The 24876-nt window shown below is 32.7% G+C and overlaps 1 protein-coding gene and 1 long non-coding RNA gene across 2 annotated transcripts in view; both read left to right on the top strand.

Annotated features, from left to right (window-relative positions):
- Positions 1-24876, top strand: part of LOC125060999 (mitochondrial carrier protein Rim2) — a 38914-nt gene that overhangs the window by 8453 nt on the left and 5585 nt on the right. Inside the window, exons 3-6 of the mRNA XM_047666136.1 lie at positions 2176-2333; positions 19359-19537; positions 22810-22922; positions 24371-24590. Coding sequence (XP_047522092.1) covers positions 2176-2333; positions 19359-19537; positions 22810-22922; positions 24371-24590 — 670 coding nt within the window. The remainder of the gene's footprint in view (positions 1-2175; positions 2334-19358; positions 19538-22809; positions 22923-24370; positions 24591-24876) is intronic.
- LOC125061001 lies at positions 5871-7287 on the top strand. Its single transcript, XR_007118957.1, has 2 exons — positions 5871-6295; positions 6459-7287. It is a non-coding gene; the product is annotated as an uncharacterized LOC125061001 (long non-coding RNA).

Below are 24876 nucleotides of genomic sequence, written 5' to 3'. Positions count from 1 at the left end.
TATCATGCAGGACAACGTCTGTCGGGTCCACTAGTTTTTATATATAATTATCAGAATTTTTGTAGTTCTTTCTAGGTGCAAATAAGTGTTAAATATTTGAATATATCTTACTCAATTAGAATAGAAGAATCGACCTATTATGCCAACGAAACTTTCCGTTGTTTGTTATTGTTCCTAAGTTGAAGTGTGATAAGATATTTTGTTACTAACGAGAACTTATTAAGCTTTTTATTTGTTTATCTAAGTATACTGAGAGTTTTTAAAAATAAATTGTGTAATTATAAAAGTGTATTGTTTTAATCGATTTAATATAAGAAAACCAGTGTCGATATATCTACGCTACGCTTTTAGGGGCCTCAGATTTCTGTATATTCTGTTTAAAAAGGTAAAAAAAAGAGTTAAAAACGTAAAAAGTTTTATGGGTTTCAATACCATGTTTTCCTTCATCGTACGAGCGAATGTTAAATGCGCACATTGACAGAATACCTATTCTTTCCTATCCGAGGATCGATCTTACTAATTGCGATTTAATATAAATTTTAGTTTTTTTTCTATTTCTCCTAAAAACATCTTAAATCACATAAAACAGTATTAGGTATTTGAATAATAACATAAGAACATGAAATATAAATAGTGACGGCATTTTTTGAATAAATATACATAGATATGCAAGTGAACTTAGATAGTCATTAGACAGTAAATATATATTTATAATTTATCGATTAAAATTTAATTGAGTTTTGACTTAAACATTTACTTTATCATTTCATCAGCCACACAACTAAAACCAAGAGGCGTTATTGCATAAGAATTTTATTGCATAAGGTTTCTTTGAAATTGAAACAGATATTTTTATTTAGTTCATGAATAAGTCCCGACCATATAGACTCAGTCGTACATGAATATCTATGTATTGTAAAGTGTATTGTCTGTCGTGCCACCCATTTGCAGCTAAGTATAGAAATGTTTGCGTTGTATTGCATAATATCTGAAGGGATTTCATTGCAATACAATTACTGCGTGAGAATAATCAATCTTATTAATAATAATGTTGAGTCTTTTGTTTGCCTTTCTCATGCTCCTGCGTATGTATGTTTCAAAGTTTTTTTATGTATTTCATCATTCTACTTGGGCCACAGTTGTTCGGTTATTTTAGTATTAATTACAAATGCATGGTATATTTTAACAGCTGAAAATTTGATAATGTGAATTCAGTTTGATGACTAAATAATAGGTTTTAATATAATTATTTCGTTATAACTAATTTATGGGTAACATAGTGTATTGCTTATAACATATCTTAAACAAGTTGAACGTATTGGTACATCTTAATTTTTAATTTGGATTTTGACTGAGATTCACATCGTTAATGAGAAGTCATAATTGTTTTAGTTAAACAAGATTTCGACGCATTATTATAAACATTTGAATGTTTAGAATATTTTTATGGCATTTTTTTAAGGCGATTAATCTCTGTGATTATCTCATTATTTGTAATTATTTAAAACAATTTATATATATTATGATTATGGTTAAACGAAACGAGTTTAACAACGCCAATGTAAATTATTAAATATTTCTATGGAATGGTTACAATACTAAGAATAAGAATTCTTCATTTTATTGATTTATAAGGATAAATCTTTGTATTGGTATTAAAATTTAAACATCTAAACAGATTTTGATGAAATGTTTATGTGTGTTCAAGTGGATTCGAGAATGGTCTTTTATTTAAATGGTAAAGCTCCTAAATGAATGTGATGAATTTATTTTATAATAACTTAACATGGTACCAATACGTTCTCATGCGATTTGCTGCACTCGGTTTTTAATAAAATTATTTACGAATTGGGACAAAATAACGCTGCAATATCCATACTACCTATGTATCAAAACAAATAAAATAACAGTATAATCAATATTGCATATATAAACATTTGTTTTGTATTTTTGAATTTATAAATTATTCAAGGACTACAAAATTGCTTAAATTTGAAACAGCTTCAAGCTGTCAATGCAATGGCTGACACATTGTACTTATTGCCGTCGCCGTATATTTAGTTATTAACGTTGAACTTAGAGCTGAAGGGAACTGAGCTTCTACTCTGTCATTCGTGGGTATTGTAGTTAGTTTACCAGCCCTAAATTTAAACACTAATTGGCCATATAATGCAGGAGGCCAAATGGGGCTACAGACGTACGATGGGCGCAATGTTCGCCTACAGCAAGCAAGCAGATCGCATGCTGATGTCGTACAATTACCAGGTGCAGCAGTGCGCGCGCGCAGGCCACGCGAGGACGGTGCAGAGGATGAGCCTTATTCAGTGCATCAGGTTAGATTTGTCAGATTATTTAAGACTTTAGAGTGTGTTTTGAAGATATATTATAGACAGATAGATAACGTTTATGGTCAAACTAGGTGACGCCATGTTGACAGCACTATTTATTGTCAGACTGACATTGTAAAACGAAACTAGTAAGTTCCCGATAAAATTGGTTTAAAAGTTAATTTTTTATTTATAAGTAATCTTACAGCTACACATATATATACATATTATAAATAAAAACACCTAATATACAAAGCCGAATAATATATTGTTAAACAAAAAATTAAAGAGAAAACATAAGTCAATTAAGTCTATTAATAGATAAAAAAGAAAACCGAAATTAAACAAACTACAACTTAATATTTTAAAGGAAAAGAAATTGTTACTTCTGCTAAATAAAGTCAAAGTTTTCTTGCTTCCCAACAAATTTTCTAACACCCTTTATGATAAGGTGGAAAATGTTTTTTTAGCATTTAAGCTATTAAGAAAATATTTAGTACACTTTAAGTAGAGTAATTACTGAAGAATGCTTGGAACATAGCAGGATAGTTTTTTTTTAAATATTTCTTGTTTCATACTTGAATTCTTTTCACTAAAAGCTTTTATTTGGCGTGAGATTGATCATCAGATTCTAAGGGTATGTCAAAATCAACATAGACATAGTTATACTTAGCGCTCTCTATTATTCATTAATTATGGTAATAAATATTATCTTAATCTATATATATAAAAGAAAGTCGTGTTTGTTACAACACTTATAACTCGAGAACGGCTGGACCGATTGCCATGGTTTTTGATTTGTTGGATTTGTTTTTGTCCCGAATAGCAGAATAAGCAATAAAATGTCGGATAAGTTATCGAATAACAATTAATTAATTAATTAATTTTACGAATGCAAAAACCATATGGTGCCATCTGTTGACAAAACTACGCATCATTTTACGTCGAATTCGTGTCAGTTCAAGAAATTCCGATCTTGAGGTGAATGAGGAGATGCATAACCATGCTTTGATCCTGATCAAAAGATGTTGGATATCAGAAAGTGCTTAACATGCAGTATCGCCATATTGACGCTAGAGAGAAGATGCCTAATCTGCCATTCTTCTTTCGCAATGGCAAGCAATAAAACATTTCTGTATTAGCAAAAGAGTTGTATTAATGTAATACTTAACATTAATGAAATCCTAAAATAAGTTAAATTAAAGTAACAACGATATTATAAGGTTGTAGGGCGGAACGAAGTTAGCCAGGTCAGCTAGTAGACAATAAAAATAATGGTACACTTAAAATTTTAGATTTTACTAGTATGTAATTTCTTGCTTAACAATAAGTAAAACAGCGGATTAGGTATCAGTTAGGCACTAAACAATGCTTTTTTATAAATTGATCATCCCACTTCATCATCATATCAAGCTCTGGATGAGTAGTGTTTATTCTGTTATATTTGCAAAGATTAGAATATGAGCTGCCTAGTTGGTTGGTTGTTTTTTTTTTTATGATTGTACAAATCACACCAATTGGCCTAGACCCATGCTAAGCTGGTGAAGCTTGTGTTATGGGTACTAGGCAACGGATATACATACATATTATAGATAGATAGAACTAACACATATAAATACATATTTAAACACCCAAGACCTAAGCACAACACCAAATGCTCATCACATCGATGTTTGTCTCAGCCGGGGATCGAACCCGGGACCTATGGATTCGCAGTCAGGGGTACTAACTACTAGACCAATGAGCCGTCATCTTGCAGATGGAATTTGGAAAATTCTACTGATTATGAACAAAATGTATAACTCAAACTATATAATCTTAACAATGATAGTTACTAGTTAGTCTTATCTCACGAACACAGCGTAAAATGTCTATTTGCATATCACAATCTGTGTCGCGACTCGAATGAACTCAATTACAATGTAGCAAATTAAATGCAATTACACAATACTTGTTTACAAATATTCAATTCAGTTGTAGTAAATCTGTATGCAGTTTCGATGCGTTAAATGCTTATATCGAGATAATGTGTATATGTGTGTGTATTACACAAGCTCAGTAATTGATTTCAATGGTAAGCTCTGAGTAAGATAGGATATTTCTAAAATATTTAAATCTAGCGGCCCGTCCCCGCATCGCACTGTTGTGTTCTTTAATATTGTGGAAAAAAATTTTGTTCTCTCATCAATAGTTTTCGCAGCGCATGCGATGGAAGATATTTTATAGGTATTTTTTTTACACCTTGGGTAACTCTATTGGAGTTTTAGTAGGAATCCTTATTTTTTCTTGCAATTAAAATAGCATATAGTAATCAGTGATGATGAAGTATTCAAATGGTGAAAGAATTTTTAAAATCGGTCCAGTACTTTTTGAGCCAATCCGTTACAAATACTAACATACAAATCTTTCCTCATTATAATATTAGTTTAGATTACATACCAAATTCGAAGGGAAATAAGGAGGTACTAGAGAAGTTAAAAGTTCCCTTAATCGATGAGCTTGCATGGTAAATGTCATGAAAGTAGATAAATAGAGAGGTATGTCAGGTACGTAGCAAGAAGAGATCCGTGGTCTCTGCCTACCCCTTCGGGAATAAGGTGTGAAAGAAGTGGCTTTAAATATTCGTTACGAGAATTCAAATTTATTTGTTTACAGTAACAGGTTTTTATAAATAGATATAGGAACTCTTTAAAATTAAATATATAATATAGACAGCGTGTATGTATATGTTTTTGAGTAATAGTGTATGTAGTTTAAACAATTTTATGAATCCATCTTAATAAATTTTCCCAATTCCTGTTTACAAATATTCAATTCAGGTATAGTAAGTCTTTATGGGGCTTCGGTTTGTTATATATTTATGTTATAAAGAGAATATAAACTGAGTAATCGGATCGATCTTAAAAGTTATTTCTACATTACAATGGTATTATCGTTGGTTATTTCTAAAATATTTAAAAATGTATGTTCAGCAATGCGAGTAGTATAAATATAGAGCTGTTTTAGCTGATTTTATTAAAAATACAAAACTGCACGCAATGCGTACGTGATGACGTGCACGTATACGCTCTTTACGCACTTGATTAAGTTTGGACTGATTTTTGGAGATTTTATGCAATTATTTATTGTATTGTTGAATAGATTATTAAAATAAGCTATCTTCTGGCTTCAAATGGCTAAGTCACGATGGTTAATTAGTTAATAACTATTGACTGCTGACTACATCTTAAATTCATATCATATATCAACGCAAAATGCAAAATTCCACAACGATTGTGTCTCACACAATGTGTCTTAGGGTGAGATCTATAGTCCGCACTTGGACTTTGCTCAGACTTACCTTACGAAAAACTTTGCTTAGTGTACACTAAGGTTAAACTATGATTTCGTATTTATAGACATTTTAACGGTGAGATTAAGCTAAGCCCAAGCTAAGACAGCAAATGTCAAAATACAAATTGATGTTTCAGTTCATGCAATACTTTGTTTATTATCCTTTAAAAAAGTAAACAATAACAAATATTTAAACATCTAAAACGGTACACATATATCTTCAATTTATTGTTATTTATGTATTCATTTATTTTATTATTGCAATAACTAGAAATTTACGAGTAACCTTTAGAAAATGTATTAATTATTTAAAGATGACAATAATTTTGTTACGTAGAACGGATCGCATTGTTTTGACAACAGCAACAGAGCACTTGTATCAAATATCAACAATTGAAAATTTTGCCTAAAGTGTTGTATATGTTCGGAACGAATACAACCAAAATCCTTCCATCCTGTACGGTGAGAATGAATTCAAAAGAAGGAACCGTATTTTGAAACACACGGTATTAAATGTGATCCTGCCACTGATCATTACAAACTTGCAACCTTATAACAACAGAGGATCGCCAAACCTACCGCAATTGCAAATACTTTTTGCATTAAGGCATAAAAATGCAACTGGATGTTTTCAGGTAATATTGTGTTCATAAATATGTATGGTTTTTCGATTTGAATATTATAGGTACCTATGTATTCTCAAATGATTTTAAATACATTATATGTTGAAGACATTTGTCTTCTGACTTTCAGAAACATAACATATATGTAACTAATAATAATTCATTGACATTACAGATGGTGTGTGGTGATCTGAACAGAATAAGCCAATCTACAGTCTGTTTAATTATAAATAAAGTCTCTGCAGAGTTGAGTAAATTACTTCCTAGATTTGTAAATTTTCCAAGAAATATGAACACAGCCAAAAGGAAGTTTGAAGAATTAATAAGATCTAATACTCACCATGACCTAAACAGTATAATCAGAGCTATTGACTGCACCCATATAAAAATTAATAGACCCAAAGGTATCGCTCACTCTGAAGCATACAGAAATAAAAAAGGGTAATTTTCTGTAAATGTGCAAGCAATAATAGGGCCTGATATGGAAATATTTGATATAGTGACCAGGTGGCCTGGCAGTTCACACGACAGCAGGATATTTAGAAACTGCCAGGCGTATGCAAGGCTGCTAAATGGTGAACTAGAAGGAGTTTTAGTAGGTGACAGCGGTTATCCGGCACTTAACTTCATGTTAACAACACTTTTATATCCAACGACAAGAGCTGACAATAATTATAATTATTCTCAAATAAGAACTAGGCATATTGTTGAAAGGGTTTTTGGAGTGTAGAAAAGGAAATTTCCATGTTTACAGCTAGGACTACAGTCAAAATTGACAAAATATACTAGTTATATATAATTATAGCTTGTGCTGTATTGCATAATATAGGTATATAGAGTCATAAGCATCCCCTATGCTTATGATGATGGTGATCTTGCTGACAGCAGAAGTTGAGTAACACAGAAACAATGAAAGACCTCCTACAGGTCTAGCATTCCGGCAATCTGTGATTGCACAATTTAACTAGGTAATTTGTTCGGTAATAAAGAATATCAAAACAAAACTTGTTTCATTTTAAACATTTATTTTCTGATTCTTTTTTTGAGTGTAATACATATTTCTAATACTAATTTATATTTTTGTTGAAGAAATTCTATTTCTAACAGATTTTTTAATTTTATATGTTCCACTCCTATCTCAAATTTTTTAGGGTAGTCAGGTAATAAATGGTAGAAGATTCAGGGAAACGAAAATAACAGATGTGAAGCGAGAGTCATCGGTTAGGTTATAGTTTGAATTTCGTTGTCACTATAATATGCCAGGGCTGCCAGGTGACAGATACGATATCACACCAGTTATTTATAAGATCTCTCAAAAATGGGTTGAACACTTATATAAATAATGTAAATAAACAACAATAGATACCATAATAATGTATAATTATTTTATTTCATGCATTTCATAGGTATTTATCAAGATCATTTAAAATTTCTTTGAATTCAAATTCTATTTTTCCCAAAGTCTATGGAACTCTGATACCAAATGGCAACACCGTTCATTAAAAACCGACAAAAATAAAAAGTCCAGTAAAAGATATGATGGTAGAGCAAATTTTAGGCCATTATTTTTGTTAGGCTTATAGTCAAAGTTTTTGGTAAGTCGTCGATTTCGTGGACTTGAGATTAAGCTAAGCCAACACTAGGGAGGGATTCGCAGTTTGCTCTATAAATACCGACTGTGTCTTAGCTCGATAGTTAAGTCAGAGTAAAGTCCAAGTGCGGACTATAGATCTCACCCTTAAAGATAGTGGAACAACCACGATGTTTAAGACACGAGTAACCACTTTAGAAATACTTGTTAAAACTGTTTAAGAACCATGACTTTGACATGACATGATTAAAAAGAGTGGCAGAAAGTTTATTGCCAGTTCTTCTCTTCCGTTCTACGCCCTTGATTTGAGAACTGGCAGTAAATGTAAAATTAGCAGCATTTAATATATATATTTTTTGACGTTCATAAGTGTACATTGTGTTACCTATATGGATAAATGATTTTTGACTTTGACTTTTTTTCGAGGCCAGTGATGTAAGAAAGTCTTTCGTTAACCATATTAAAGCATTTCTATCATAGAAACAATTTGTGTATGCACTTGGAACTTGTTATTCATACAAACATAGATTTATTATAGTTGGGAAATTTAAATATAGACGGACCGGTTTCTACAACGTGAACGATGTATGTAATTTCACTTTGGTAAAGGTTTGTTATAGTAAATAGAAATAATATTGCGCGCGATTATATTTATTAATTATGTTGTATATCACGAGTTCATTGACCCCTGCATACAAATAAAAACTGACGCCATTTTATCCACTCTAACAAAATGTATGTCAAACTCGTTGTGGACCTTTATCGATAACATATCCTTATTTTCTAATATATAAAATTCTCGTGTCACAATGTTCGTTCCCATACTCCTCCAAAACGGCTCGACCGATTCTTCTGAAATTTTTATGCATTCTCAGTAAGTCTTAGAATCGGCTACTATCTTTCAAACACCTAAGTTATAAGGGGTGTCCACCCCACAACATTTTTTTTAATGTTTTAGACCATTTTTTTGTTGTTATTTTTTTATGATACGGCATACAAAAATACATACAACCCTAAATCACCCCTCTACAATCAACTCCTATTTTTTATTATTGTAGATACATAGTTATTTTTCAAGTAAAAAATATTTCCTAGAAATATGTAGTATACATAGCAAAACAACGTTTGCCGGGTCAGCTAGTTTATTTATAAATGTTTATTTTCAAGATGTAGCTTTTTACGTATATCAATCGCCAATCTTATACTATACAAAACATGATCTAGCATCTAAAGCTTTGGTCATAAATAGAAGTTAGCGTAGTTGTGGATTTATGTTTTAGCTTAATTAATAATATTTTCTTATAGTAAACATGTCTTAATAAGTTGTTTACTAAAATGTTGGCGAAATGCCACCGCGCTATTATTGTTGAAGCGTTGAGTATTGATTTTGCATGTTTTAATCTAATATTGAATATTGGAAAAATTAACAGAATTTTCGCAACCTATGTGAGTGAAACTTTTAAGAAAGTAAACTAATTTCATTATTACGGTTACGTTAAGTAGAAATAATTAAAAAAATAAAAGCGGCTAACAAGCTTCAGCTGAGCTTTCATGGTGAATGTTATGATAGCAGATAATACGGGAGAGGTATGTCAGAAGCAAGTGGTGATCCGTGGCCTTTTTTTTATGTAATAGGAGACAAACAGGCAGGAGGCTCATCTGATGTTAAGTGATACCGCCGCCTATGGACACTCACACTGCCAGAAGGCTCGCCGGCCTTTCAAGAATTGGTACGCTCTTTTCTTGAAGGCAGAAGGACCCCAATTGAATTGGTTCGGAAATACTTAAGTGGGCAGCTGGTTCCACATAGTGGTGGTGCGCGGCAAAAACGCTCAGTTGTAGAACGACGGACGTCGAGGTGATACGGATGGTATTTTGCCATGACGTCCGATATTGAAACTCAGCTGCAGAAAATTTATATGTTTTTGAGTGATATGTAGTTTATGAACATATCTTAATAAATGTAATATTGGGTTATGCAATGCAATCTATACAAATTACCAATAGTGTACGTTTTTTATATGTCAAAAGAAAAATAAATACTTTAATATGGCGTTAGTTATACAAAAAGATGTGTCAACAATATGTGCAATACCACAATGATAAGAGATCTCTTATTTCTAGTTGCTTACAGTGTTTATCTAAACCATTTTTGTATATAACAAAGGTGCTGTTTCCGGCGAACCGTTTGTTTTGGGTTAGCAAGTATCAAAACTAAGTAATGTTTTTGATCTATAGTAACAATATATGTTCATATAAATCTTCTCAAAATAATCTCAAGGATAAAACTAGCTTAATGGAAATGATAATAAAATTTGACATCTCACGTGAATAAGACAAATTATTATCGACTAATTTCGATGACACGGAAAATTGTGTATTGTTTAATTATATAGAGGATTTAACCGGCTCGGGTAGTTATCGCGCATGCGCTAATGATAAGAAACAACTTGCTCCCACTGAGTATCACGCGAGACGGGCGTGAGACAGATTCGCACTTCACCTTAATTTACGTCAAACATTAGCTTATCACTTTGTTTTTTCATCACAATATTATCGGGCATGCGTTTCATTACGAAATATCGATATCTGTATCGAGGGCCTATGAGTACATGAGAATGACAAAACATTTTTGTTCTTAAAAGAATGTCCGTTTTTCTTGTCCGTTCTTCGTCCTTGATTAGAGAGTTGGCAGTAAATGTATTTGAATTTTTATCGGTCGTAAATGTTGCTATCTAAATAAATAAATGATGTTTATTATTATATTTTTATAACTACAGCAGCGCGAACTTCGTTTCGCCCGTAATGTGATTTTTTACATAGCTTTTTAGTAGCTAATACAAAATGTTTTAGCAAACATTAGTGACATTAGTGAGTATTAGCTACCCCATTGAGACTTTTCGCTTTTTCTGGGTAAATCCGTACTCAGCTGAATAAACTAAATTTTTAATTTTTTATACATTTCCAATTCTATCTCTCCTTAAAAACCTCCAAGGAATAAATTCAAAAATCCTTGAATTGGTCCAGCTGTCTTCGAGTTTTGGGCTTAGATATTTTGCGATTCATTTTTATGTTATATAAAAAAATAGTACGAAACTGACAGTTAACTAGATAGCAGTTTTTGTGATTTAACTACCTTGATGTTTTTTAAACTATACACTAAAATCAGTAGCGATATCGGGATGATGGTGGGGATGCAATAGTTCGAACCCGCAGTAGCAGCTCTAGGGAGAGATATAGATGCTCTCCACCACTGCCCCGTTTTTGCCTCTGATTTTAGGGCCGTGTGTAGACGCTTTTTTTTAGAAAGTTACTATCAACTAACTAGTATTCATTTTACGCTGCTCCATATTTTGAAATCAATAACATGGCTGTTGAATAATAGTACTCACGTTGGCGCAATAATAAATATGATACAATATCTTGTTAGGTCGCTTACCGTATATGACTTGATAACACAATATACATATTGTAAGACGGGCTTCATGTCAAGTAGGTTGTTGCTCCGCTTTAATTACAAGGTCCTATATACTACGACTTCACAGAATCATTCGGCATTTTATTAGAGGTACCCGATTGAATTAATTAATAGAATAGTATTAGGCACTAAAGGTACCTATCATAGATGTTTGTAAACGTACTACTGTTTTAATTTTGTGGTCTGCTATTCACAACAACCATTATTTATTTCGTATTTGTACACCTAACATAAATGATATAGAACAAAAAACAATTATACTAAAAATATAGCAAAAGGTGGGATAGATACTACATATTTAAAAAAAGGTTCAAATATTTACGAAAGGAAAACAATAATAAAAATTATTTAACATGTCATACCTAATTCGGCTGTGCTGTGTGATGGTGTGTAGTTAGAGTTATATAGTGATAGTAATATGTAGTTGCAATTTTTATATTAATTGCTATGTAATAATGATCCAGTAGCGCTACAAACTCTACCTACTCTACTGTATGGCCGCAGATTATGTGTTTTGATAATTTTTTATAAGCAAGTCAGTGATCAGCCAGATTATATTTTTGGGTTTTAAGCCATTCAAGACGTTTGACTGAGTTGTGCTACTCACTCGTACTTATCACATCCCACTTAACGAGTTTAATTTCATTATGAAAATAAGAGATGATCCTAATTGTACACGATGTGAGAGACAAGAGCCTCCTACATTTAATTCTACATGAGTGTAAAATCAACGAACAATTTTGGATTTCATAAAGGAAACTCGCTGTTCTACTGGCGACTTTTCATTCTCCATCATTTATTAAGTACCCTATTCCAGCACGATTTGCTGTGTCAGTGTAGAGACACTAGACACTAGACACCCCTCTGGGTGGACGGCGCAGTGGAGAGCTGGAGCACTGAGGCGCTCCGGCCCGTAATAACAATTAGTTATGTAAAACATTAAATTAATGTAATTTCATCAATATTTTTATTAAATGGATTACTTGGCTTGTGATAAAATATATAGTGTAAATTTCAAAATCATGTTCTAAATACATTTTCGTCAAAAAATTAATTCAAAGTGTCTAAAATTGTCTATGTTTGGTTTTTTTCTATCGAGTGAAGTTATTTAAATCGTGTATCGATCTTTCAAAATGGATACATAAACTACTCAACTCCACCATATATTTTTTCCATTCGCCCTACTTCAAGAAACGATGTCAAAAAAAGGAAAGAAACAATGTACTTTTTTGGAGTTTGGCGACCAGATAGGTCCTTAAGGGGTCACTGCCGAATTTAGTGTGAGATTCATAAGTTACATTAAAGACTCATTGAACCTTAGATCTGAATATTATAAAGTTTTTGATTAACTAGTAAACTGTTAAAGTAATATTTAAAGCTTAAGCAATATTGCTATATTTTTAAGCCGCCCTAATCACTGGATGTATGGCTTATAAAATAAATAAGATCGAAAAAAAACTCACTAAATATGTACCTTGAGCAAAAATAAATTCTCAACTTAAAAGGCATAAGGATATTGAATAAACCTGTAATACCAACGCCAAAATTGGCGAAAAGGTCACGTCGCGACTCGCGACCCAATGTCGGGATATATATAGTTCTTATATATATAATAGGAGATAATAATAATTTATGTTTACATTCAGTTATCGTGAGATAGCAGTGTACGTCATACGATTTATTGACGAATATCGCTATTGGAAGGTGATTAATAACAGGAGGGTTTGATAAGTGAAATATTTTAATACCTTCTCAAATTTATTTTGTTTATTTTATTGTTCTCGAACATCACACATGTTTAAACGAGGACGATTAGACAATTATCTTTTAATTACTAACACTAATAATATATTGATGTATCTTACAACAATCCACCATAATACACACGCCGTTGACTTTTTGAGTCTAAGGCATGCCGGTTTCCTCACGATGTTTTCCTTCATCTTACGAGTGACTGTTAAATGCGCATGTGGTCAAAGTCCATTGCTGCACAGCCGGGGGTCGAACCTACTTCAGGAATGAGACTCGCATGCTAAAGCAAACACCGCTCACAAATTTAGATACAAAAATGTAAAATCATGCCTGTTAATCGAGCTTTATGTACTCTTAAGAATTATGTCTATATACAGGAGTGGTGACTTTTTATTATTTCTTGACTTATTTTGGCAACCGCTTGCTATCTGCGCAGTCGTTATTAATTCCCTAAAAGCTATATTGGCTCATGTAGTCTCACATGCATTAAAATAAAGCAAAAATGTACATATTTATCAACACTTCGTTGCATATACATGAATATAGTACAATTGACATAATTAAATAAAAAGGAGAGCAACTGGCGGCCTAATCGCTTTCGAGCGATCTCTTCCAGGCAACCACTGTGAGAAAAGAAAAAAAAAGTATTAAATTACATAAGGTAGGCAAGAAGTGCAAAAATACATGTATTACATATAGTTGTTGAGAAAAAGAAACTAAACATGAACAAAAAACAAACTAATAAAGGACACATGAAAAAAAATTAATACCTAATAATAAAAAGTGCACATGAATCATTATAATTTAATTTAAGATCAGTCTCACGTCAGTTAGTGGGTATTATTAAAGTTAGGGATACGATGTGGACAGGTAATGTTTGTACAGAAGAAATTTAAAGGAAGATAGAGAAGGAGCTAAGCGAATAGGGACTGGAAGTGAATTCCATAGCCTAACTGCAGAGACCTTAAAGGACTCGCCAAGAAAGGAGGAGTTATGACACGGGATTTCAAGGATATAGTTTTTGGAAGAGCGTAAGCTATAGTTATGGGATCCCAAAAAATTTAAATCATTTTTGAGATAGGAAGGAGTTTTAGGGTTGAACAGAATGGAATATAAGAGATGGAGAACATGAGCATCACGTCGCTGACGAATGGGTTCCTTTAAATATCAAACTATACACAGTTATGATTTGTTTGAGACATCGATCAAGATAATAAGATTAATTAGAAATTTTCCATCACAAAAATAAAAAAATTACGAAAGTTTATTACTTTGTATATGGGTTATCAGTTCATCCTCAAAGTTCGATTCTCATTATCTTATCTATAATAATATTAAAGAGCAAAGATGTTTGTTGGATCCAAAACTCCTGGAACGATTCTCTCATTCTTTCAGCATTAGACTTCTACGTTATCTCTGATGAATATCTATATATATATAATGAAAATGGTCTTCGTTTGAGGCTCAATCACGCCTAAACCACTGATCGTATCGACATGAAACTTCATTCAACTTCATCATGAAACATTTTTCCTAGATGGTTTATGGCTATTTATTTATTAAATTCCAACGTTCCTTCATTTTTTATTGCTGTTTTACTTTTATGAAAATTTATCCATACGGACTTCAACGCGGAAACATTCGGGGAGGCTTCCTAGAACCTCTAAACGTCAACATCTGTTAAAAACTCGATTTTCGAAATATTTCAATTTTCTTAGCGGGAAGTTAAAAAGAAGAATAATAAAAATATGAAAAAAAATAAAATAATGAAACATAAAATTTATGTTAATTCGTCCAGCAAAGCGGGCGCGAAACGGCTAGTTGTAGTATATTTTCGATTGTTGTTTGGGACTAAGTCACTAAGGGTGAGATCTATAGTCCGCACTTGGACTTTGCTCAGACTTACCTTACGAAAAACTTTGCTTAGTGTACACTAAGGTTAAACTATGATTTCGTATTTATAGACATTTTAACGGTGAGATTAAGCTAAGCCCAAGCTAAGACAGCAAATGTCAAAATACAAATTGATGTTTCAGTTCATGCAATACTTTGTTTATTATCCTTTAAAAAAGTAAACAATAACAAATATTTAAACATCTAAAACGGTACACATATATCTTCAATTTATTGTTATTTATGTATTCATTTATTTTATTATTGCAATAACTAGAAATTTACGAGTAACCTTTAGAAAATTTATTAATTATTTAAAGATGACAATAATTTTGTTACGTAGAACGGATCGCATTGTTTTGACAACAGCAACAGAGCACTTGTATCAAATATCAACAATTGAAAATTTTGCCTAAAGTGTTGTATATGTTCGGAACGAATACAACCAAAATCCTTCCATCCTGTACGGTGAGAATGAATTCAAAAGAAGGAACCGTATTTTGAAACACACGGTATTAAATGTGATCCTGCCACTGATCATTACAAACTTGCAACCTTATAACAACAGAGGATCGCCAAACCTACCGCAATTGCAAATACTTTTTGCATTAAGGCATAAAAATGCAACTGGATGTTTTCAGGTAATATTGTGTTCATAAATATGTATGGTTTTTCGATTTGAATATTATAGGTACCTATGTATTCTCAAATGATTTTAAATACATTATATGTTGAAGACATTTGTGGTGTGTGGTGATCTGAACAGAATAAGCCAATCTACAGTCTGTTTAATTATAAATAAAGTCTCTGCAGAGTTGAGTAAATTACTTCCTAGATTTGTAAATTTTCCAAGAAATATGAACACAGCCAAAAGGAAGTTTGAAGAATTAGGAAGATCTAATACTCACCATGACCTAAACAGTATAATCAGAGCTATTGACTGCACCCATATAAAAATTAATAGACCCAAAGGTATCGCTCACTCTGAAGCATACAGAAATAAAAAAGGGTAATTTTCTGTAAATGTGCAAGCAATAATAGGGCCTGATATGGAAATATTTGATATAGTGACCAGGTGGCCTGGTAGTTCACACGACAGCAGGATATTTAGAAACTGCCAGGCGTATGCAAGGCTGCTAAATGGTGAACTAGAAGGAGTTTTAGTAGGTGACAGCGGTTATCCGGCACTTAACTTCATGTTAACAACACTTTTATATCCAACGACAAGAGCTGACAATAGTTATAATTATTCTCAAATAAGAACTAGGCATATTGTTGAAAGGGTTTTCGGAGTGTAGAAAAGGAAATTTCCATGTTTACAGCTAGGACTACAGTCAAAATTGACAAAATATACTAGTTATATATAATTATAGCTTGTGCTGTATTGCATAATATAGGTATACAGAGTCATAAGCATCCCCTATGCTTATGATGATGGTGATCTTGCCGACAGCAGAAGTTGAGTAACACAGAAACAATGAAAGATCTCCTACAGGTCTAGCATTCCGGCAATCTGTGATTGCACAATTTAACTAGGTAATTTGTTCGGTAATAAAGAATATCAAAACAAAACTTGTTTCATTTTAAACATTTATTTTCTGATTCTTTTTTTGAGTGTAATACATATTTCTAATACTAATTTATATTTTTGTTGAAGAAATTCTATTTCTAACAGATTTTTTAATTTTATATGTTCCACTCCTATCTCAAATTTTTTAGGGTAGTCAGGTAATAAATGGTAGAAGATTCAGGGAAACGAAAATAACAGATGTGAAGCGAGAGTCATCGGTTAGGTTATAGTTTGAATTTCGTTGTCACTATAATATGCCAGGTGACATACAAAATCACACCAGTTATTTTTAAGATTTCTCAAAAATGGGGTTTGAACAATTACATAAATAATATAAATAAACAACAATAAATACCATAATAATGTGTAATTATTTTAATTCATGCATTTCATAGGTATTTATCAAGATCATTTAAAATTTCTTTGAATTCAAATTCTATTTTTCCCAAAGTCTATGGAACTCTGATACAAAATGGCAACACCGTTCATTAAAAACCGACAAAAATAAAAAGTCCAGTAAAAGATATGATGGTAGAGCAAATTTTAGGCCATTATTTTTGTTAGGCTTATAGTCAAAGTTTTTGGTAAGTCGTCGATTTCGTGGACTTGAGATTAAGCTAAGCCAACACTAGGGAGAGATTCGCAGTTTGCTCTATAAATACCGACTGTGTCTTAGCTCGATAGTTAAGTCAGAGCAAAGTCCAAGTGCGGACTATAGATCTCACCCTAAGTCACTCAGTTCCTACTTAGATAGTGAAAATATTTTAATATTAAATATAATTGTAATGTTTTTTTCAGGATTTAATAGTGGTAATAATTACCTAATTGTAATATACTTATGATTTAGTAGATATTTTTCTGTCTTGCGTCAAATTTGAATACTCTTGACACATTTAAATTAAACTTATTTAAGGTAATTAATATGATTCCGTTGTTCCACAACTGAGAATTTTAAGGCAGTCCCGCGCACCATCAATGTAGAACCCACTGAAGTATTTCCGAACCAATAAACCAATCAACGCTTGGCAATAGTTCTAATTATATTGTTATTATTTGTTTTGTTCTCTTTGAAGTGTTGTGAATATGTGTGTAATGGTGAATGTGGTAAATCACAGAACAGATTTTTATTTTTATTTACTTATGTAACTTTAATGACGTTGTGGTTTATGACATTTTCCTTTGAATAATTGTAATGTAGAGGGAGGGTAAAACTTGCTGAGTTTCTTGCCCGTTCTTCTCAGAACAACGGCTCCTGGTAGTTTTGCGAACGGACTGCGTAGTCTTGCTTTTTCGCGAATTTTGTAAACTTTTTTGACATTCATAAGCATGCCCTAAGACGCATCTCAACTGAATAAACGTATTTTGATTTGATTTGATACGACTTACGAGCCCTCTGGCGGTGGCATCACGTGAGCCTCTTACCCGTTTACCCCCTGTTATATAAAATAAATAAATTATTAACATCTAATCATATCAAATTATTGATTGGCACTTTCGCTGATTGATTAATTACTGATTGTTGAAAAACATTCCAAACATCCAATTAAAAAAGTCTCGTTTATAGAAATTTGTACACTTATGCATGGCATTGGTTGATTACCAAAAAGAATTTGAAAGCGTTTCACACAAATGGCTTCTCAGAGTGTTAGATGTTTAGGGGTGGATCAAAAACTTCATGGAACATGTGCCATTACGGAAGGTAATTATGACCGCATGTGGCACAAATGGTAACTGAACCAATATGTATAAGACGCGGAGTTTTACAGGCAGAATCCCTTTCGCCTTTGTCTTGCAATTAATCCATTCTCATATATGTTACAAATTACAATACAATACAAACCACTATGAGAAATATTGTTATATGATATTTATTTAAAAAAGGTTTGCCCACGGGCATTGCAGTAAAATCTTATATCTAGAAACAAACAAACTATAAACAGTAATTGCACACCACTTAATAGTCAAATAAATTAATACTTAAAGTCTTAACTAACAGTATTCTTATTATGTATTTAAAATAATTATGTGACAAGTCGAGAAATATAAATGATAATTTAATAAACATTTTTGAAAATTTGTGAAGCTGTATGAGAGGTGGAAGGGGTCAGTGATTTGTGTTCAGGTATATGTAACACAAAGAATATATTAGCCTGCTTTGGGGCCGTTCAAGTATTACGTAAGCATATTTACTCCAATTTATCCCCCCCAACCTCCTCTTGTCAGCAAAAGTAAGCAAAGCTCTCAAAAATAATTGTAGGTACATAAACGTATTAATTTTTTGTAGGAATCCTCGAAAATGCATTTTGTTTTCAAGAGTCAATGTGAGGGTAATATGTGTAATGAAGTAAATAATTACTGTTGACTTAATCACCAAATAAGAAAATCCAAGACGGGGGGGTCATATCATTGACTATGAAATTTTATGTGATGCTTATCTTGAGAGATAATGATTTATTTTTATTTTATTTTATTTATTGAGAAAGATTTACAGCTTATGACTTACTTACTAAATATATTGTATTTTTAACGCCATTAAACAAATCTTTACATATAGTTAAGTACTAATAATTAACTGGGTGTGTACAATAGGTGCATATTTTTAGCGTACATATATATGTATATATATATACAGAGAGAATATATACACTGAGACACACCTTAGCACGGTTGTAAGCAGGTAAATGGGTTAATAAATCGCGGGCTAACGGGCTGTTACCATGGATATCATATTTTGGAACAAATCATAGACCACAATTAATACGGGTGTTATAATATTTCCCATTCATTTCAGATATATAGTGAAGAATGAGGGTGCGCGGGCGCTGTTCAAAGGCTTAGGACCGAATATCGTTGGTGTGGCTCCATCACGAGCGATTTACTTCTGCACGTACTCCCAGGCTAAAGCGATCCTCAATCAGCACATACCACCGGACACCCCTATTGTGCACTTGTCAGCGGCAAGCGCAGCTGGTGAGTCCAAATACATTGCTAAGCCTCCCGGTACTGTGTAAGAGATGAGTCTTTTGGGGGTAAGATTCGGAAACGATACTTAGCGCTAATTCTGACTCTTCTACGTCAAAAAATGAATTGGATTTTGACATGCGGGTGTCACACTTCCTGCTTACGCCCGAACCCAATAACATATCTCAATCCATAATCCACCATCTGAGATAGTTATACAAATGTTGTAACAAGTGTGCCAATAACCAATCGCCGGATTGTAATAGCCATCTGTAGATACAAGCTATCTATGGGTGGTCGTATCGGTGTCTGTGGATAGACCTTTGTATGAAAATGACAATTGACGAAAGCTTGATTTCAACAGTTAATTATTTTAACAGATTTTAACTTACACCAGTTTTTTAAATAAGTAAAAACTGTTTGTTATTTTTTAAACATACACATGTATATTTTAATTTTATGTGTACGGTTTTGTTAACTTTATTTGGATTACATTGACTATCAATTATGAGTGAAAACTCGATAAAATGGAACGACAATGAGCATTTTATCCGTCGCTAAAAATGGATTGTCTTCGTAGGGTTTGGTTATTGGGATGCAGATAGGAGATTGATCGACCGTCACGGTCTGATCTCAGATTGTTTTCAATCTGACATTGTGGATTGATTATTAGGTTCGGGCGTAAGTCTCATATCTGAATCTGATCATTGAAATAAGTATTTTTTTTGTTTGAATGCAATCTCTAAACTACTGGATCAAATTCAGAAGGTGTTCATAAAATATCTTCAATCATATCTATTTTTATTTATAAAATATCAATACAAATAACATTGAGGCTTTTTGACGTTTTACTATTTAGTTACGAAAAACAAAAGTCATAGATGACTTACATTATGCCATAAAACGAATGTGGTAATGGGCGGGGCATATAGCAAGATACACAGATAAAAAGTGGACTGGAAAGAAGAAAAGGGCGCCTTACAAAAAGGTGGATAGAAGTGTTATCAGCAACCGAATGGAGAAAGAAAGTCTTATATTCACACCCGTGAAGTCGTTCTGGTCAATGGTACAGAAGGCAGATAGGATGTCGCGTGAGAAACAAATGTATATAACAAATCTAAACTTCAACATATGTAAAGATAGGAAATAAATAGCCTTTATTATTATTACCATATGCCGTCTTTGTCAATGGTTTTGCCAAAACCGAGCTCTCTCAATACATGGCAACACTCAGTTGACTGTTAAAAAAATTCTTAATTCGAAAACATACTTTAAAATTTGAAACGCGGACGCATAATTTCTTTGCTACTAATACTAATTAATGTGATACTAATTTGATGTGTTCCTAAGGTCTATCTTTTAACCAATAGATAGGCGAAGACAGACTATACACGTCAACGACTTATTCTTTGGTGTCATGTGACGTTAAAAGCACATTAGTTAGTTATAGTTTGTGTCATGTTTGACTGACGTTAATTATAGATGATGTGACAAATTAATTATTGTTTACAAGTGGTTTTGCACCATAGAGGCCGTTCAAGTATTACGTAAGCAGATTACTGCAATTTATTCCCCCCCCCCCCCTCTCCTCTTGTCAATCAATAAATAGGAATCATCGAAAATGCATTTCATTTTCAAGCATAGACAATGTGTGGGTAATATTTAATGATTTTATATGTGTTAAAAAGTAAATAATTAAAAATCAAAGATCCACCCCTGTAGTACTTAAGTATTTATAGCTTAAAGCTTTATATATGTAGATTATTCTCAATAAGATTTTATGTTTCATGTTGTTAATATTTAGGTAATTATGTGACGAATTAGAACCATTTTATTATACGTTGGGCCTCGAAATACATATAATATATTCATTACTAGCGGATCTGAAAGACGGTGCTCTGTACACACGTGATACATACGAAAATATCAAACCAAAAAAAAAACAAACATCTAATTGTAAATAATATAAGCAAATCTCGAATCCACTTGAATACTGAACTCAACAAAATCGGTCCAGTCGTTTAGTCGTCAATTACAAACAGAGAAGATTAATATATATACAAAAACAAAAGACATTACAAACATAAGACATGAATTTTTTGAACCTAGAAACCTAGATTCTTGTGTTCGACTTTCCTTAATCAAGATTACGTCTTTTGATAACATTATATTATCTTGTCTGTTACTATGTCATATTTCAAACAATTGATCTGTGACAAAAAAATATACTTATTTTTTTTACTAATTGTCTCTTCTATATTATACTTTAAATTAAATTATATTTAACATAAGAAAATGTCCAATAACACTACTTACACTCAGCATTAAGGGGAAGACACCTGACCTTTCGTTCTATTTTCCACTTACCACTCAAGGACCTATCTGGTCGCCAAACTCCAAAAAAGTACATTGTTTTTCTTTCCATTTGTCGTCATCGTTTCTTGAAGTAAGGCGAATGGAAAAAATATATGGTGCAGTAGTTTATGTATCCATTTTGAAAGATCGATACACGATTTAAATAACTTCGCTCGATAGAAAAAATCCAAACATAGCCAATTTTTGACTTTGAATTAATTTTATGACGAAAATGTATATAGAACATGATTTTGAAATTTATACGATGTATTTTATCGCAAGCTAATTAATCCATTTCAGAATTTGTTTTAATATAATAACATTAATTTAATGTTTTACATAACTAATTGTTATTACGGGCCGGCGCCCCTCAGTGCTCCAGCTCTCCACTGCGCCCCGCAGTCCACCCCGAGACACTGACACAGCAATTCGTGCTGGGATAGGGCCTTAAGACTAACATGCACTCACTTATTCGAATGGTTTTGTCCTTATCAATACTATATAATACTAGCTGATCCGGCAAACGTCGTTTCGCCATGTATATCATTTATAATAAAAAAATAGGGGTTGATCGTAGAGGGGTGAAAGTTAGGGGTTGTATGTATTTTTTAATGCTGTATCATAAAAAAATAGAAATTAAAAATTTTGTCTAAAAAATAAAAATAAAAATTTAGGGGTGGACTACCCTTAACATCTGGCGGGCTGATTTGTGAATCTAAACCATTCCCAGATCCCCTTGAAGACACACAAAAAATTTCATCAAAATTGGTCCAGTCGTTTAGGAGGAGTTCAGTCACATACACACGCACACAAGAAATATATATATTAAGATATGTTGCCTATATACTTATAGAATGTGACTCAATTGGCAAAAAAACAAAATAATCAACTGTGGTTTGTTTGTCTCAATTAAAATTCTATTTCAGGATTTGTCTCGTGTACTATGACGAACCCGATATGGTTCGTGAAAACTCGGCTGCAACTCGACGGACAAAATATCACAGCGCTGGAGTGTATTAAGAGGATATACGCAAAGCATGTTAGTATACTTTTTAATTAATTGCAATGTTATAATTATAAAGCGTTACTTGTATATACATAATGTAAAAAACACAATTCGAGAAATTTCTAGGGAGTTTATTCATTTATTATTATTCACACTTCGTTACATTTAAAATAAGAAAGCAAATAGATACATAAAAATTATAAGGGATGCAACGGGCGACCTTATCGCTATCAAGCGATCTTTTCCAGGCAACCCTAGTAAGGGAAAAAAACTGAAGGAAAAAAAAAGAGATTAATGGCAATACAAAAGAAAACGACATATAATAATTACACAAGTTATTGATCAGGATTGGATATGGTTAAGTAATGTTTATGTTGAGAGTTGAAAGGTAGGTAGCCAATCGTATGGAATCGGGCAGCCTATTCAACAACTTAATGGTGGAGATACTAAATGAATTGCCTTTAAGAAGGATGAGCTGTGGGATGGAATTTCCAATAAGCATCTATTGGAGGAGCGTAACATATAGGACCTGGAAATTTGAATTCATTTTTAAGATAAGAGGAATTACTAGTTTAATCAAAGAACTATTAATATTATCAAGAGGAAAGATTACATTGTTTGTTTGAATTTAATAGGCTCCAATACTACAGCGATTTAAAAAGTTGTTTCACCATTAGAATCCTATGTTAGCCCTGATTAATATAGGCTGTAGAAGATTTTCGGTAATGTTAGCTTAAAATAATAAATATAGTTTCCGTCCAGTTTTAATTTAATAGAAAACATCAACGGAATATCATATTATGTTTATTATTTTTTTCAATAAATTCAGCCGTGTGAAGCTGGCACTGAATGCTAGAATTTACTAAGAATAATTTCAAATGTGTTTTGAAACTAGATTTAAGTTTTCTTAACGCTCTAGAAACTGGGTTTTTAATAATTAAGTAGTATTAATAGACAGTGGCGTAACTATACCATCTGGGGCCCGTGGCAAATTCTTCATCCTATCAATAAAAATCGTCACGTTGTACTCAGTTTAATTTTAATAAACTTCGAGATTTTCAGCGTACTCAATTACACGTTGTATATGTCCGACTAATGGCCATAGGCCTCCTCTAGGCGAGAGAGAATAGTCAGTAGTCCCAACGCTAGCCCAATGCGTATTGGAGACTTCACATTCACCCATATACCATAATATCTCTTGGGCAGGGGTCCTCTTGGTTCGGGGGCCCGTGGCATTTTGCCAGCCCTGCCACCCTATTGTGACGCCACTGTTAATAGATAAGATAGAAACAGTATCGCACAGTCTAATACAAAGTTCACTAAACAATTTTCTTATCTGTGTGTATTTATGTAAAAGTAATAGTTTTTTTTTACTGTCTTGGGCTTAATTTATTTATGTTTTATATTTTGAAAACGATTAAGGATCTATACTTGCATTTCTCGATGTTTCTTGATGCTCAAAAGTGAAACGCTGTTTTCAGGGTATCAAAGGTTTCTACAAAGGCATAACTGCGTCATACATGGGCATAAGTGAGACGGTCGTCCATTTTGTTCTCTACGAAGGTGTCAAAGCCCGATTGATGGCTGCCCGGAGCAAAGATGGCGTTGTCAGCGACACTCGCTCGCCGAGAGATTTCCTCGAGTTCATGGCTGCTGGAGCCTTTTCCAAGACGATCGCTTCTTGCATCGCTTATCCACACGGTAAGGCTACAACTTAAACGCGAATTTATTACATTATTTTAGAGTTAAAAACAGTGGCGTGGCGGTTATGATAATATAATTATTATTAACATAACAAAAATTATGTTCCTTTAATTTTCGTATATTACGTATTAAGATTACATATTATAAAAGTAGGTACCACTGCAGCGACCTCAAATCCCGCGACAGTTCTATTTCCGCAGTCTCTTCTGACCGTTGTTTTGTTGAAAAATAAATTGCCACAATGTTTGTTTGTATAAGTTATCTGCAAATCTAATTTTAAACT

This window comes from Pieris napi, chromosome 22 (assembly GCF_905475465.1).
Source record: "Pieris napi chromosome 22, ilPieNapi1.2, whole genome shotgun sequence".
In the NCBI taxonomy this organism is placed as follows: Eukaryota; Metazoa; Arthropoda; class Insecta; order Lepidoptera; family Pieridae; genus Pieris; species Pieris napi.
Note: the sequence above shows the minus strand (reverse complement) of the source record. Positions and strands in the feature narration are given on the sequence as shown.